Source organism: Triplophysa rosa, linkage group LG18 (genome assembly GCF_024868665.1).
Source record: "Triplophysa rosa linkage group LG18, Trosa_1v2, whole genome shotgun sequence".
Classification (NCBI taxonomy): domain Eukaryota; kingdom Metazoa; phylum Chordata; class Actinopteri; order Cypriniformes; family Nemacheilidae; genus Triplophysa; species Triplophysa rosa.
In genome coordinates this window covers 15,097,563-15,113,431 of record NC_079907.1, presented here as the reverse complement: position 1 = coordinate 15,113,431, position 15,869 = coordinate 15,097,563, and the positions used below count along the sequence as shown (strand labels likewise).

At 38.9% G+C, this 15,869-nt stretch overlaps 2 protein-coding genes across 7 annotated transcripts in view; one reads left to right on the top strand and one right to left on the bottom strand.

The window, feature by feature from the left end:
* arhgap23b (Rho GTPase activating protein 23b) overlaps positions 1-13,378 on the top strand; it is a 50,773-nt gene extending 37,395 nt beyond the window's left edge. For 4 of the 5 annotated variants that reach the window (XM_057358274.1, XM_057358273.1, XM_057358275.1 and 1 more), the window contains 16 exons: positions 1,283-1,394; positions 2,768-2,807; positions 2,904-3,041; positions 3,561-3,875; positions 4,081-4,142; positions 4,267-4,373; positions 4,499-4,617; positions 4,797-4,949; positions 5,028-5,106; positions 5,228-5,301; positions 5,391-5,480; positions 5,566-5,691; positions 7,682-7,723; positions 7,953-8,040; positions 8,683-8,714; positions 10,891-13,378. In XM_057358274.1, the coding sequence (XP_057214257.1) occupies positions 1,283-1,394; positions 2,768-2,807; positions 2,904-3,041; positions 3,561-3,875; positions 4,081-4,142; positions 4,267-4,373; positions 4,499-4,617; positions 4,797-4,949; positions 5,028-5,106; positions 5,228-5,301; positions 5,391-5,480; positions 5,566-5,691; positions 7,682-7,723; positions 7,953-8,040; positions 8,683-8,714; positions 10,891-11,745 (2,432 nt within the window). In that variant the 3' untranslated portion in view covers positions 11,746-13,378. Of the gene's footprint in view, positions 1-1,282; positions 1,395-2,767; positions 2,808-2,903; positions 3,042-3,560; positions 3,876-4,080; positions 4,143-4,266; positions 4,374-4,498; positions 4,618-4,796; positions 4,950-5,027; positions 5,107-5,227; positions 5,302-5,390; positions 5,481-5,565; positions 5,692-7,681; positions 7,724-7,952; positions 8,041-8,380; positions 8,406-8,682; positions 8,715-10,890 lie in introns of all 5 variants that reach the window. The other variant, XM_057358276.1, reaches the window with a different exon arrangement.
* Positions 13,379-13,459: 81 nt separating this feature from the next.
* On the bottom strand, positions 13,460-15,388 carry hexim1 (HEXIM P-TEFb complex subunit 1). Of its 2 annotated transcripts, none has more exons than XM_057358279.1 (2): positions 15,250-15,388; positions 13,460-15,020 (listed from the first exon to the last, which is right to left on the bottom strand). In XM_057358279.1, the coding sequence occupies exon 2, from the start codon at positions 15,002-15,004 to the stop codon at positions 14,015-14,017; it is 990 nt and encodes a 329-aa protein (XP_057214262.1). In that variant the 5' UTR covers positions 15,005-15,020; positions 15,250-15,388; the 3' UTR covers positions 13,460-14,014. The 2 variants fall into 2 exon arrangements, with proteins under 2 accessions (XP_057214262.1, XP_057214261.1); XM_057358278.1 differs by having other exon boundaries at positions 15,255-15,388.
* Positions 15,389-15,869: the final 481 nt, after the last annotated feature.

Sequence of the window (15,869 nt, the reverse complement as noted above, 5' to 3'; positions counted from 1 at the left end):
TTTTAGGTAATTGGGGCAGCATTATAACAATTTGTTTATGGGTGTTTCTTTAACTGTAGGCACTTTTTGGTTTGGGGAGTTATCACTCTTAAAAATATCACGCATGTATTAAAGGGATACTTCACCCAAAAATAAATATTCTGTCATCGTTTACTCACCTTCGAGTTGTTCCAAATCTGTATAAATGTCTTTGTTCTGATGAACACAGAGAGATATTTGGAAGAATGCTCATAACCAAACAGTTCTTGGACCCCATTGGCTACCAGAGTAGGAAAAATTACTTTATATTTTTTTGTACTGTTGAACACAGAAGATATTTTGAAGAATGTAGGACAGCAAACAGTTCTGGGGCACTTTTGACTACCATTATTATTTTTCCTTCTATGGTAGTCAATGGGGTCCAAGAACTATTTGGTTACAAGCATTCGCTTAAATATCTTTCTCTGTGTTCAACCAAAGACATTTATACAGATTTGTAACAACTAGAGGGTGAGTAATTCATGACAGATTTTTTTCCTTTAAAATGTGCCATTTCCACGTTAAATTATGTATTGTATTTAACAGCATCGTGAAGCATAGCATTAAAAATTCACAATTAATAAGACAACAAAAGGATTATGATTACAAATTATGAAAATAAAATGTTAGCATTAAGAATATTTACTATAGGTACCATTTACCAAAAATTATGAGAATATATTAAAATAATTTGGGCCATTTTTATGTTTTCCGTAAATACAAATAATATAATTAAATTCTCTAGGGGCAAAATTGTTGTGAATTTTTTTTTCAGACGGCAAATAGTAAAATTAGGGCTGTCAAACGATTAATCACGATTAATCGCATCCAGAATAAAAAATTGTGTTTACATAATATATGTCTATGTACTGTGCATATTAATTTTGTATTTATAAACACGTACACATGCATGTATGCATATTGAGTAAATATCATGTATTTATACATTTTTACCAATAATTGAAATTATATATAAAGGTTTATTCATTTTAATATTTTTCTTAAATATATGCATGTATGTTTTACATTAACATTTTGACAGTACCACGAAAAAGATAAAAGATTGTTGTATTGTGACTTAAATAAATGAAAAAAATAAAAAAAATTACCCGTGGACATAAAAGTGCCTGAAGAAGAAAATCTCCTACATCTTTCTAAAATCATCCGTATTCATTCATGTGTTTGTGTCCATCAACACTTCTTTATTCTATCGTTTGTGATTCTCTTTTCTTCTGTTCCTCACTTCACTGTTTGTTGTCAACAGGCAATATCAAAAACAATCGTCGCTCTTCTTACTTGCTGGCCATCACCACAGAGCGCTCCAAGTCATGTGATGAGGGTCTGAACACCTTCAGGGAGGAGGGAAGTGTTTTCTCGTGAGTATGGTGGATGTCACAAATATCACAACTTCACTCTCTGGAACAACTACAGCACAAAATATTGTATTTGTCATTTCCTCTCTGTACCCATGTGCTTAACTTCATGGCTTTATATATAACATTCCTAGTAGATGTTTCTTTCAGAGCAGCGTCTGTTTGTGGGCACACTTTAGATTACATTATTTGGATTACTTCATTAAGGAAACACATGAAAGAGACACAAGTTTTGTGGATGTTATTTCATATCTGTTAGCTTTGAACATGTGCATTGAGAGACACTTTTATCTTACATAACATACATGATATACATATTATATATCGTTGCTGTCCTTCCAAAACCTCGGATGTCCAAATTTGCTGTTTTTCTGGACAAAAAAGCTGTTCTTTTTTAAAGGGGTCATATGGGGTGAATTTTTCTGTGTCTTTGGTGTGTTATAAGTTGCTGATGCGTGTATTAGAAACGTAAAATTGCAAAAATTAAAGTGTCAGAACAAAAGATGCATTCTATCTAAAAGCGAATGCTCACCCAGACCTGCCTGAAACACCTTGTGTAACCACACCCCCACAAATCTACGTCAGTTTGTGGTATGATTTGACTAAGACCGCCCAAATGTATACGCAAGGTGGGCATACCTGTCAGTACAATTGCCATTGTTCAACATGTTCCAAATATGGTATGAGGCGTTACATTTCCGTCACACGCTTGCAGTATTCGACCAATCACTACGCACTGGTTAACTGGCCAATCATAGCACACCTCGAGCTTTGTAAAAAATCTGCGCGTTTCAAAGAGGCGGGACAAAGAGGAGATACAAACATGCACGGTATGTGGAAAATACAGTGTTTTTGAACCTTAAATCGTGTATACACATTGCATTAGATCTTAAACAAACGATAATATTCGTTTTAGCCGTGTCATATGACCCCTTTAAATAATTAAATACTGTTTTGTCAAAGTTGACAAGCACTTCTTTAATATGTTTTATTGGTTAGACAAACATAAAGAGCGACTAATAATAATGATTTATGGCAAAAAATTAAAATCACGAAATATGGAGATACGAGGTTTCACAAGCACAGCCGCAATATATAATTAATAATATAATGTCATGAACCATCTATATGTAAGTATACACTTAAATTTGTACAAAACACACTTTTAGCTAATATACAGATTTACATACTATTTGCATACATTAGCAATAATAAATAGAGAATACGAAGAAAAGAATTATGGCTTTGATGCAAACTTAAGCCTGTTAGCTGTTTAAAAATAAGATATATAGTCCTATAAAAGCTATCATCTTGAAGTTGCTCAGTCAGTGTAGACACAAATGTGTCATTAACAATATCGTCTTTTCCTTTAACAGGCGAATACCAAAAAGGGTCAAAAGCTTTTTTGCAGATGGAGTGAGTTCTGTACCCAACCTCAAACACAGTCATTTTTGTATATTAAGCATCTGTTAGATCATGTATAATGGAGCATCTCTTGTGTTTCTTGACCAGTCCCTGGAGAGTCTTCGAGCAGCAGAGGAAGCGCGTTCTAAACGTCACTCAACATCTGAACTAGGGAGCGTCACTCTCAGTGACATCAGGAAAGACGGCTGGCTGCACTATAAACAGATACTCACTGAGAAGGGAAAGGTCTGACACGATCACATAAATCTTGCTACTTCGTTATGTGATTTTAGGCATTGTAGTTCGCCCTGCTGAAAAGCATACTCTGTTGTTTGGAGGCTGGTAGGCGTTTTAACTAGTCTAAAGCAAAGTTCACGCAAAAATGAAAATTCTTTTATATTTTTGTTTACCCTCATGTCAATCCAAACCTATGTGACTTTCTTTTTTCTGCAAACACAAAAGATATTTGAGGAATGTTGGTAACCAAACAACACTGGCCCCCATTGACTTCCATTATATAGAGGACACAAAACCACTGAGACATTTCTCAAAATATCTTCTTTTGTGTTCCACAAAAAGTTTTGAACAACGTGAGGGTGAATAAAAGATGACAGAATTTTTATTTTAGTGTGAACTATACTTTTAAGTGGCGCTAATCCCGAAAATTTCAACTAAAATATCTCTTAGCCAGTAGTTAAGAATGACAATGACAAAACTAGTGTGAAATTCTAAAATATTGCATCTACTTCTATCTGGCTTATACAGAAAGTGGGCGGCGGCATGCGACCATGGAAACGTGTCTTCTCAGTACTGCGCTCCCAGTCGCTCTTCCTCTACAAGGACAAACGGGAGGCGGTGCTTCACGCAGCTGGAGCAGGAGGTCACGGGCAAGCGGAGGACGAGCAGCCAATCAGCATTCGCGGCTGTTTGATCGACATCGCTTACAGCGAGACAAAGCGCAAGCACACTTTGCGGCTGACCACGCAGGACTTCTGCGAGTATCTTTTGCAGGCGGAGGACCGTGACGACATGCTGAGCTGGATCAGAGTCATCAGAGAGAACAGCAAGTCTGACAGCGAGGTCTGTGGCCAAAAACTGAGAAGAGAATAAGTTCTGTTCGTGCTTTTTTCTTTGGAAGTCATATGCGTATTAAAGTGTAGACCCTATATATTAAAGCCCTGAAATAAAGGCATAAAATAACATGAAAATGAAATAAAATAAATACATGGAAAAAATTGAACTGTGTTTAGCAAGTCTCAGACCATTGTTTGATGCTTTTACACAGGAACTGGGCTTCTCCAGGCAGGCTCTCATCAATAAGAAGCTAAATGACTATCGGAAACAGAGGTGATTTCACTCTTAAGGATTGTTTTGGTGTGGTGATGCATCAATATTTTGTCAACGACCAACTATAAATCCCATCACAATAGCAAATCTATATGAATCAATATAAATCTCATTCCCTTTGCAGCCTGACGGGCAATAAGCCAGACACCTCTCCCAGGATACATCGCATGATGCCACCTTTTCTCCTGTCAAAGACGGAAAACACAGGAGTGAACCGTGCCCCAGGGAAAGGTGAATTCTCTGAACCGTGACAAACACGCTCTGGCGCTAAGCACCGCGCCTTCATCCGTGCTCTGCTGTGCATTTGCATATTTTGCATCTCTCTGTCTCACCTTTTTATCTTTCTCTCAACTCAGATGAGACTGGCCCCCCTAAGGCTCCATGGGGTATTAACATCATGAAAAAGGGAAAGAAAACTGGTCCAAAAGCTTTCGGGGTTAGGCTGGAGGACTGCCCACCTGCTGCCAATAATAAGGTCTGTAACTTACTGAAATGCTTGACACATTTTTGTTTAAGCAAAAACAACAAAGAAAGTTTGATAGGTGGTATAAAAATAAAATAGAAAGGAAGTAGGGATTTGGTCATGTGATGTGTGTGTGTGTGTGTGTGTGTGTGTGTGCGTGCGTGCCTGCGTGCGTGCGTGCGTGTGTGTAGTTCGTTCCAGAGATCGTGGAGACCTGCTGTCGTCTGGTGGAGGAGATGGGTTTGGATTATACTGGCATCTACAGGGTACCGGGAAACAATGCAATGGTGTCTTCCCTTCAGGACCAGCTCAATAAGGGGATGGATATAAACACATCTGAAGAGGTGAGGAATGAGCGATATAATGAGAGAGAGAGCGAAATGAGAGTAATCATCAGTCACACCCACTGTGTTTATTCTCAGAGATGGCAAGACCTCAATGTCATCAGCAGTCTGTTGAAGTCTTTCTTCAGGAAGCTTCCAGAACCTCTTTTTACAGACGGTACATTCAAATCAACTCCTTAAATGCATTCACACAAAGCCACAAAGCCTTTGCATTGGTGTCAGATTGAGTGGGTGTAAAACCTAACGAAACATAACTCACTGCTGCCCTCTACTTGCAGATAAGTATAATGACTTCATTGATGCCAACCGCTTGGAGGATGCAGGGGACCGTTTGAAAACCATGAGGAAGCTAGTAAGTGGCTTAAGTTTAATACAAATATTCTGTCATTTGCGTTTATTCGTTTTTTGGATGTTGTTGGTTATCATTGGTAATTTATGTAGGCGCGTGACCTCCCTGATTACTACTACCACACGCTGAAGTTTCTGATTGGTCACCTGAAAACTGTTGCGGACAATTCTGAGAAGAATAAGGTTTGAGCTTTGCCAGGCATATCATTGTTTACAATCATTGTATAAACGTCTCAATTGATAAATTATTTTTCTTTCCTCTCTACAGATGGAGCCCAGGAACCTCGCTCTGGTGTTTGGCCCCACGCTGGTGCGGACCTCAGAAGACAACATGACCGACATGGTCACTCACATGCCAGACCGCTATAAGATCATAGAGACTCTCATTTTGCATGTAAGTCTTATTCAAAGTGGTTTAAATTCTTCACCTCTTAAACATGTTGGAAAGGTTTATTGACAGCTAATATATTCTAATATAATTTTTAGATATTATTGTTTTATTTGCATAGCACTGTACAAGCATTGAAATCAATTTGTGATCTCATAATTACATTATGAGACTTGAGCCTGGATTTCACAGACTGGGTGAACACAGAAAACAAAAATATGGGAAAAATACATGCATCAGAATTCAAACATATTAAAGAGGACATACAATGTATTAAGTAAATAAAACAAAATAAGCTTTGTATTATTTCAGTGGAACACAAACGATATTAAGCTTATTGTTAAAGGTGCCGTAGAATGAAAACAGTATTTACCTAGGCATAGATGAATAATAAGAGGTCTGTACATGGAAATTACATATCGTGAGCCTCAAACACCATTGTTTCCCCCTTCTTGTGTTAATTCGTGACCACTGAAAAACAGGCCATATCTAAACATAACACCGACTGTGACGTTACAGTCGGGATGTACGCCCCCAACGCTGCATATACCCGCCCATGTTCTAGACCAGACGTTAGCTGTGTCTCGTTTCGTAAGGCTGCATCCTTGTGTCCTCCAGAGGTATCATCCTCTAAAGGATGCGGTATACGGAGGATTCTCAATTTAGAATGAAACGAGACGTACTTTGTAGGACATACTGGCAGAAAAGGAAACAGGAAGTACCACGTTGCTATGACATCACTTTGCACTCGAACACCTGTCAAATTAATTCAAATGATTTCTACATGATTTAAGAGGTAAAGAGTTTACTTTCTACCCTAAACAATGCCAAAAGAATTAAACAAATGTAAAAAAATTGCCTTACTGTTTTAAAACGTTTAAAAATCACTAAACACGTTTAAACCTATTTACTACATATGCCTGCTAACATTTTAAAAACGTGACACAAATTGTAAACTGTTACATTTAAACACCACATATTTGATTGAATGTGCAGCTGTTGCCGTTTATTCAAGAATTGTGGGTTATCTCTAGCAACTAAGGATACACCTCATCTGTCCTCCGAATTCTCGTGAAAGTAGGTCGCATTAGAAGGGTGCCTACAGAGTGTCCTACCTGCTTTTATGAAACGAGACAGCCTCGAAGACGTAACAGGCTTCTAATGAGACCTCCGGAGGGCGCAGCCTTCCGAAACGAGACACAGCCATAGTTGTCTTCTTTAACCTCTTAACTGGCACCGCCCTTTTTTACACACGAAAATACAGTGTTGCAACAAAAATGCTTGTAACTCATGAATCTTTGGAGTACAGACCTAAGGTTAGTCTCATTTGAAAGAAAACTAATTGCGGGTTTTATTTCTAAAGAAAATCACAAAAAAAAGTTCTTTTAGTTTAAGGTTGTTGCTATGAGAATATATAAAAATATGATGTTTATCTTTTATAAAAAAAATACATCGCATTTTTTTGTTTCAGCCTAAAAACGAAATATGTTATAGTCCCAAGTCTCACCAAGTGTTGTGTCAAGTTTGATCTTGTTATAATAAATTGACCATTTTGTGGGTCTTTTTGCTGCTCTACCACTAAAATCCACTAGGGGGCCACCTAGGTTTGCCAATGCTTGGTTTGATGCCACAAAAAATATATCTTTTTTTCACTTTTTATATTTTTCAATAAACAGACACAATGAAAAAATACAAATGGACAGACACTTGTGAACAAAATGAAAACAAAAAAACATATTATATACAAATATATATATGAAAAATATTTTTGATGCACACTAATTTATGAATCAATTCTCATTTATGAATGAATTACTCTTCCTACATCATTGATTTTGTAAAACACTGATGAAATATGTATTCTAGAGTCTTAGACCTTTCCGAAGATATAATGTTTGTCATGATAAGATAAGATTTTACATGCAAAATATTGAAGTAAATGTAGGTGTCCCGCTGGCACTATTCTGTCTTTATGTATTCTTTCTGTTTGTTCTAGCATTCATGGTTCTTCAGTGATGAGCAGGATAAGGACGAGAAGGTACTAAGTTTCTATTATAGCCGTATTAAATATGTATTATGTTTAATAAGGGACTTGCGATTACCACCATGTTCTTCATAGTCATTGGTCTCATCATCCAAATTTTTGTATTAGTTAGAATTGCGAAGCACAGCATATCATCACTTAAACATATTTAACACAGTAAAATCTATGTCCGCTGATGAATGTGGACAGTGACACAACCAATCTGTTGTTGCTTCTTGTGTAGACGCCAGAGGACCAGCAGGACATCCAACCCGTTCCAAACATTGATCATCTTCTGTCTAACATTGGGAGGACGGTGGGAGATAACTCAGGTGAGAGATCCTGACATGACATGAGATGAATGGACTGTCAGCACAAGTAGAGATTTAGAGAGCTTGGGTAAAATGGCATAATATTGTTTATCAAAGTGACTTTGGAGGGGCTCTTTGTGAAGAGATTTAGTCACTTTCTTTTTGAAACGGGTGTATAAATACGACCTTTATTCTTCCCCTTGTTTCTAACACTAGTCTACTTCTACACACTGTAATCTCACTGTATATAAACTTCCTTTTTGTTAAACTCTTTCACCTGCTCTCTCTTCCTTCCTCTGTTCTTCTGCATTTCATTTCTCTTTTATATCCTCTCTGGACTTAATCTACATCCTTCTGCTAGCTGCACCAATGGAGCAAGGTTTGCGGTAGGCGCAGGAATCCCACCTTGTCCTTACCTATATGCATATATAAGTGTGTTTGTGTTTTGTGAATTTCGCCATCTGCTGCAGCTTATGAATCTTCATACACTGGTCTTCAATGTGTTAAAATTGTGTTAAAATGTTTGTTTTTTATGAATGTATGTTCTTCATCAGCCGTGTTTTCTTAACTCTTTAAGAGGCACCACTTGAGTTCGGATTTTTTCCTTTGCTCATGGTCAGATTCTCAGATTCTGACATTTCTCTGTCTTCTTCACCTGTACAGATTCCACCAACAACGACTCAGCTAAACCTAAGGTAAGATATTTTTTACATTTATGGTTTTGAATTTTGGCTGTCACTTTTTTTACAAACTTATGGTGCATTCCAGTTATACATTTTTTAGGTTTTGTATTACTGAATTTGAACCCATGATCTTGATGTTTCTTGATGTCCCCATGCTCTACCAATACAGGAATACCAAAAACAGGATCTAAAATCAACTATATATAAATATATAAAATGATAATTATTATTCAAGTACCTACATAACATGCAATATATACATAAACACAACAAACAGAAAAATTGAACATACATATATGCATACAGTACATACGTATATACACATACGTAAATGTGTAATATATATATAGGTGCAAGTGAGGTTTTTTTTTACAGAATTTGTTATTTTTGCCATATTTACAGCTGACTTGAGATCTGCCATGATTTTCTTGTGAATTACATTGGGATTATGTAATGTTTTTTCTTATTTTTATGAATGTCAGCCATCACAGACCATTATGTACTGTTAGCATCATTCATGATCTAGTACAGGGGTTTTCAAAATGAGGTTTCGGAGACCACCAGGGGTCCCCAGAAAATGTCAGGAAAAAAGACAGCAACATTTTAAAAGTCTACTGAACATTATTATCGTTTTATTTCTTGGTGTTTATATTTATTTCTAAGTGTTAACCTTTTCTTTCTTGTTACATGCCTACTTTCCAGAATGCTTTAGATTTGTTTTGTATCTTTCTAGTGAGTTTTTCTTTCTACAGTTCACTGTGGTGAATCGAGAATGTTTCTCTTGTGTAACTAATTATTTAAGTTTGTAAACAATATTTTGTCACACTTATCACACTTATTATTTATTTAAAATACACTACCAGTCAAAAGTTTGGAAACACTTGACTGAAATGTTTATAATGATCTTAAAAAAAATTACTTTCAAGGTGTATGCTTGAATGTTTGAAGTAACTTTTGTAGACAAAAATATAATTGTGTCAACATATCAGTTTTTTTTCTTTAGAAAACAAATATATCTTTTTGAAATGGATGACTTAGACCAAATAATGAAGATAAAACAGCCAACAAGGGCCTGAATAGATTAGGAACTCTTTCAATAGACCGATTTCACGCCGCCGCCATGTTGAAATCGAAAGCGAGGTGGGAAGAAAACCAGAAGGACAGGTACGCGGACAACCAACCTGGAGTTATTAAAGTGATTTATGATCTTAAATGTGAAAATATAAGCATAGGATGCATGTCACACTAGCTGTTTTACTTGACCACTTTAGCTGTACCATCACTGTTTAAGCTGCCATAAGCGGTTTCATTTGCGTGCACAGCTACTGTAACATTGTTTTTAAACGCATCATTTGTTTATTCATGTCACAGACACTCTATGGTTGTCCAAACCATTGCAGTCTATCTGTCCTTCCGGTTTTCTTCCCACCTCTGCCTCGCTTTCGATTTCAACATGGCAGTGGAGGGAAATCAGTCTATACTCTTTAAAAAAGCTTCCCTTCTTAGTTCTTACCTCAAAAAGATCATAAAATGACAAGAAAACTATTTGGTAAATTCTAGTCAAAAGATGGCAACTTTTAAGATGCTAAAAATATGACATAGTTTTGATTTATTTTAGGTGCTTATATTCACAACATAATTCTCAGTTACAACTGGGCTACTCTTTAGTTTTGCTGGATTTCCTATTATTCTAAAAGGAGAAAAATATTAAGTGTTTCCAGACCTTTGACTAGCAGTGTAGTTAAATGTTTCTTTATACACACAAATATAAAGATGCATTTGTATTTTAGGAAGGGTCACAATAGAGTCATCATATTTGGGGGTTCTTGGCATCATAAAGTTTGACAACCCCTGATCTAGTATCTGTTTCGCTGATAAACTGCGCCAGTCATGAAAATCTGAAACCTTATTATGATTATGTACCTTAAATACCTGCTTGGTGAATTAATATGGTACATAATCCACATTTTATGTGACGGAATGCTTGAGAAAAACAACTTTAAGACAGACATCTTGGTGCATGTTTTCTAGTACATTAAGTAGAAAGGGTGAGGTTCAGATTGTGTTATTTACTCATCAAAGCCATTTTAGCTGCATTAGGTTTATTTTAAAGCCTCAGCAGCACATCAGAGTGTGATAACATTGTATTGAGGTCTAAAATGTAAAGCTCTTTCTTCTCTGATCACAGGGAACTTCGACTCCCAAAAAAGACATGAGTGCCAAGGACTTCCTCCCCCTGTCCATCATATCAGCCGTGACCCGGAAGAGAAAGAAACGCCGGAGCACCTGCCCTCCTGACAGCAGCACTGATGAAGACTCTGAGCACGAGCCAATCAAAGCCAGCAACTATGAAGAGATGTGTGAGGAGAGAGAGGGTCAGGCAAGAGACAACGGACACCCGACGCCAAAGGCAGAAGAAGAGACTGAAGAAGCAGGCGAGGTGGAGGGAAAGCAAGAACATGTGGAGGAGAACCTCCGATCCCTCCAAAAGCCTTGTGACCAAGAAGGAGCGGAACTGACGGAGGAAAAGAAGGTGGACGATGTTTGTGAGAGAGAACAGATGGGTCGCATTCGGTCTCAACGGCCTCGTAGCTTCTTATATTCTCACCACCAAAGCCCGTCAGGGCTCGGAGCATCCACAGAGCCAACCAACTCCTCCACCTGCTCCAACCCAACACAAGCCTCGATCATTGCTCACATTCTCGCCCAGGGAAACCTTCTCACCCGGAGGAAGCTCAGAGGGGAAAGAGTACGACCTCATTCGCTCTACGTGGAGCGGAGCAGAATCGTAGAAGAGCAGAGCTCTGGCTCTCACAACCGCTCTCTGGGATTCTCAAGAGTCAAAGCGTCTCTTGTGAGAGGTCAAGAGAGGCTCCGTCAAGCAGTGTCGCCCAGTCGGAGCGGCCAGCAGAGCAACCTGGCCCCAGCCGATGGCGTGTGGGGAGCAGGGGGTCAGCGCCGGCCAGGCTCACCGGAGACACACAGGAGGAGGAGAGACTGGAGGCGCCACACAGTGTTGGTTAATATGCCTGGGGAGGGATGAGCATGAAGACACTGTGAAATGTCAAACATGAAATGCAAACACATCCCTTGATAACCTCAGCCCTGCACAGCTTTAATGCTTTATTCTTTCCACCCCCCCTAAATAAAAGGACGACTTGTATGGCAGCTAAAGCCTATGTCACAAACACATGGCAGAGCACCATTCTCATTCTTACTCTTGGGTCAACTGCATTATAGAGATAGTTTACCCTGAAAATAAAAATTATGTCATCATTTATTCATCCTCATGTCTTTCAAAACCTGCATGTGACTCTTCTGTGGAACACAAAGTAAGATATTTTGAGAAATGTCTGAGTGGTTTTGTGTCTATACAATGGAAGTCAATGGGGGCGGTGTTTTTGGTTACCAACATCCTTAAAAATATCTTTTTTGTTCTGCTGAATAAAGAAAGTCATGTAGGTTTGGAATGACATGAGGGTGAGTAAATGTTGAGAGAATTTAAATTTGGGGTGTAAATAAATAGCAATAAAGGCTGTGTTAGTGGCTAAAAGACAGTCGTGCTAGAGTACCAGATCACTGTGGTCTTTCTCTCCTCCCTGTTTAGTAGGTTTCTCCGTGGCTTTGATAAACCTGTACAGATTTAATTTTGTGTTTGTCAACATCATATATCATTCTTGTGATGTAAGGCTTATTCCATGTAAACTTATGTCATGTTTTACTCCCCTGTGCATGTACAGTATATGGGTGATGGTGTGGACCAACTTTTGTAACAAATGTACAAAGCCTTGCTAAGTTAACCTCTGTGTACAAATGATAAATATGGTATAATATATAAGATTTTTTTTTTTAATTGTTTCTTTTTTATTGCTGTTACATAAAGAATATCTTGTTTATGTGGTGTGTGTGTATAGAGACCTACACCATATTGAAAAGATTTGGTGTCATTTGTATATTTAAGAGATTATCTGGTGTTAATGCATATGGGAAATGTTAACCTAAAAATGAAATTCTCTCATAATTCTACTGGCCCACATGCCATCCCAGATGTGACTAATGTTAGTTGTCATTTGCGTGTTTCGTCACAAAACGCGAATATCAAGATTTGAAATTCTGTAATCATTTACTCACCCTCTTGTCATTTCAAACCTGTATGATTTTCTTTCATCCGCAGAACACAAAAGAAGATACTTTGAAGAATGTTGTTAACAGCTGTGCTGTTCTTTTACCAACATTTTTCTAAATGTCTTCTTTTGTGTTCTGCAGAAGTCATGCGTGTTTGAAATGACAAGAGGTGTGCAAATGACAGACTTTTCATTTTGAAGGTGAACTCCTGTAAGCCCCACAGAAGATATTATCCACCCACCAGTTACCATTTTATATAATACATTATTAGATAAAATATGAAAATGTAAGGTGCAGACCACTACTACTATATTTTGTTTTCACACACCTTTGGTTCACGTACAAGAGGAGCACAGGTAGGTTCTGCAAATGCATATAAAGTTGATTTATGAGGGATCGTCTTCTACATTACTTCGTCGGGGCATATAACTGTAAAAACCCACATCATCTCCTGTGTTAAATTCATCGTATTCCAATTGCTAGCTGTCGTTTTAAATTCATTGGTATTTACAGGAAACGATGGGAACCCCATCTTTCCTCCAGTACCCCTTGATTTGTATATATACTGGGTCGTATCCGTCGTTCTTTCAGTCGAGAAGGTACAACAAGAAGCATAAAATGAGAAATAAATATGAACTAAAATAAGGAATAATTTAATCGACATATAATCGATATATTTGGGCAGAACACGATAAAATACCATTGACGGTTTCCCACTGTTTACAACATACTGTCTTGGTCATGCATTAACACACTGAAGCATGTGCGCCACAAATAATGAATCAGAAATGCTGCATGTTTGCTGTTATGAACGTTTTACATATAAAAGGCGCTTTCAGACATTAATTTCGGTAAAATAACAAAGACATTAGTTGATATGGTACTCGTGTAAACTCAAGAGAAGTCCGTTTCTGACTTTTTAATCATTTACATAAAAGCAATGTAGGTTATTCTTTTTTGCCAATTTAAAAGCGCAAACCACTTATAAATGTTGTTGATTGACCAAAAATGTGGGACCGCACGTAGGATTTTAATCAATTTTCTGTCAGAAATAAACATTACCTTTCGTTTGACTGAGAGAGTATTAGCTACCACAGGGATGCATTACAGTAAGACAGTAAAACAGATTGATTTGCCATGTAAAACAAACGAAACGTATCGAAATGTTGTTCATCATCGGGCATCATTCAGCACGGCTGTGATTGGTTGAGTCCATTCCCTTTAGTATTCGGGGTTTTGAGTAATAACTCGTTATTTTCGGCTTTCAGTCTCTCCACCTCAGTCTCCAGTTCTCGCACACGCTGATCGCCGCTAGCGGCGGGGCTGCTGATATCAGACGCCTCGGGGTTTCTCCGGACGCCGCGGAGCCAGTTGTTCTCCTCCTCTAACCGCGACATGCACTTCTCCAGCTCCAGGTACTCCCTAACCAGTTCTTGCTTGGACATATTCTGAAGAGTCTCGACGTGGTATCTCTCATAGGTCTCAGAAAAGTCTTTCTGCAAAAACTCCCCGCCGGCGTGTCCGGGTCTTCCCATACCGTCGCTCCCGTCGCCTTCCTCCTCCTCCTCTTCGTCAGCCTCGAAATTTTCTTCCTCGCTGGCTGTGTCGTCGGAGCGGATCCCTCCGGATTTTCGGCCAACCAGCTCCGTGTTGAGATCGGGTTCTTCGCGATCATGCTCCTCCATGAGGAACTGCGTTGTGTTGTACGGGGCGACGGGAAGACCTTTGGCGAACATTTCGGCTCGCACTCGTGATGCTCGTGCCGTCTCCCGTTCATCCAGCTCCTTCTTCTCTTCCCAGGTTAATTTAAAATACGGCTTCCAGCGGCGCTTCTTCTTTGAGGGTCGCCTCCTGTGTTTCCTCTTGCCCTGGCGACCATCTGACAGCCCCTCGGTGTTGACTCCAGTGCAACCAGAGTCTCTCTTACTGCTCTGGGCTTCGCAAACTTCACCGGACGTTTTCTCTGCAGGAAATCCATCGTCACTGGCGGCATCGCCAGCCTTGGGCTCTGGATCCCGGCCGCGGCACATAGGATGTGCATCTCCAGACACCAGACCCAGACAGATCTCCAGCTGATTTCTTTGCACTTGTTTCGAAGAGACGACACTTGTCAGAGCATCTCTCTGCCGCCCTCTGCTGTCACTCTCCGGCGTAGTTTCTTCTTTAATAAGCTCCATAACTGTACAGACCCACCTGAAGGAGATACAAGTTTGTGATCAGTGTGATGAGGGACACTCTCCTTTGTTACAAATAAAGATTAAACTGAAATCAACTTCTAAAAAAAACTTACATTTAAAACAACCCGTTAAACACGCAAAGGAAATGAAAAACGCAAAAGTGTTCAGTAACAAGTGAACGTTACTATTTGATATTTAACATAAGACGCATAATCAACAACAATACAAGTAAAAATTACCATTACCTTACCGTTCAACTCAAATCTCGTGTTTGAGTTGTTATGTTATCTGAGACTGTTAATGTTAACTCTTTGCGTTCCGTCTACTATTTACTTGGTTTCTTGACAGCCACGAGAACATTTCCCTCCTGTGCAAACTCCAATTCGCTTCTGCTACGGAGAAGAGAGTGGCTTGTGAATTTATCACCTCCCCCACGTAAAGGCGCATGCGGCCAGTCCTTGTTTCTCTCTGCTTTGTGGGACTTGAAGTCCCGCTTGCCATTAACAACCGTCAATATCCCTCACGCAAAACCTACATTGCCCACAATGCAACACTTGTTTTCAGTCCCGATCACGATACGCCCACTCAACATTTTCATTGGTTGAAAAGTTTTTGGTGCGCTCGCTGCATCATTTAAGCGATCTGGTTAGTGGTTGCCACTGTCAATCAAAAAGAAAGCTGTCCCGGCCATTCTAGTGGACGCTACCAAGAGCCCCCGAAACGGGTATAATCATCCGCCGTATTGTCAAATACGTCGGCCGTTCACCGATTTACGAAGAAATAACACCGCCATATGTGTTAATGCAACGTTACAATTACAAAGCACATGCTGTTTTTTGTGAAATATTGTGGTTAGTTGTTTTGC

Excerpts from the sequence above, each read along its gene's own strand:
- hexim1 (XM_057358279.1), bottom strand. The coding sequence starts at position 15,004 with ATGGAGCTTATTAAAGAAGAAACTACGCCGGAGAGTGACAGCAGAGGG.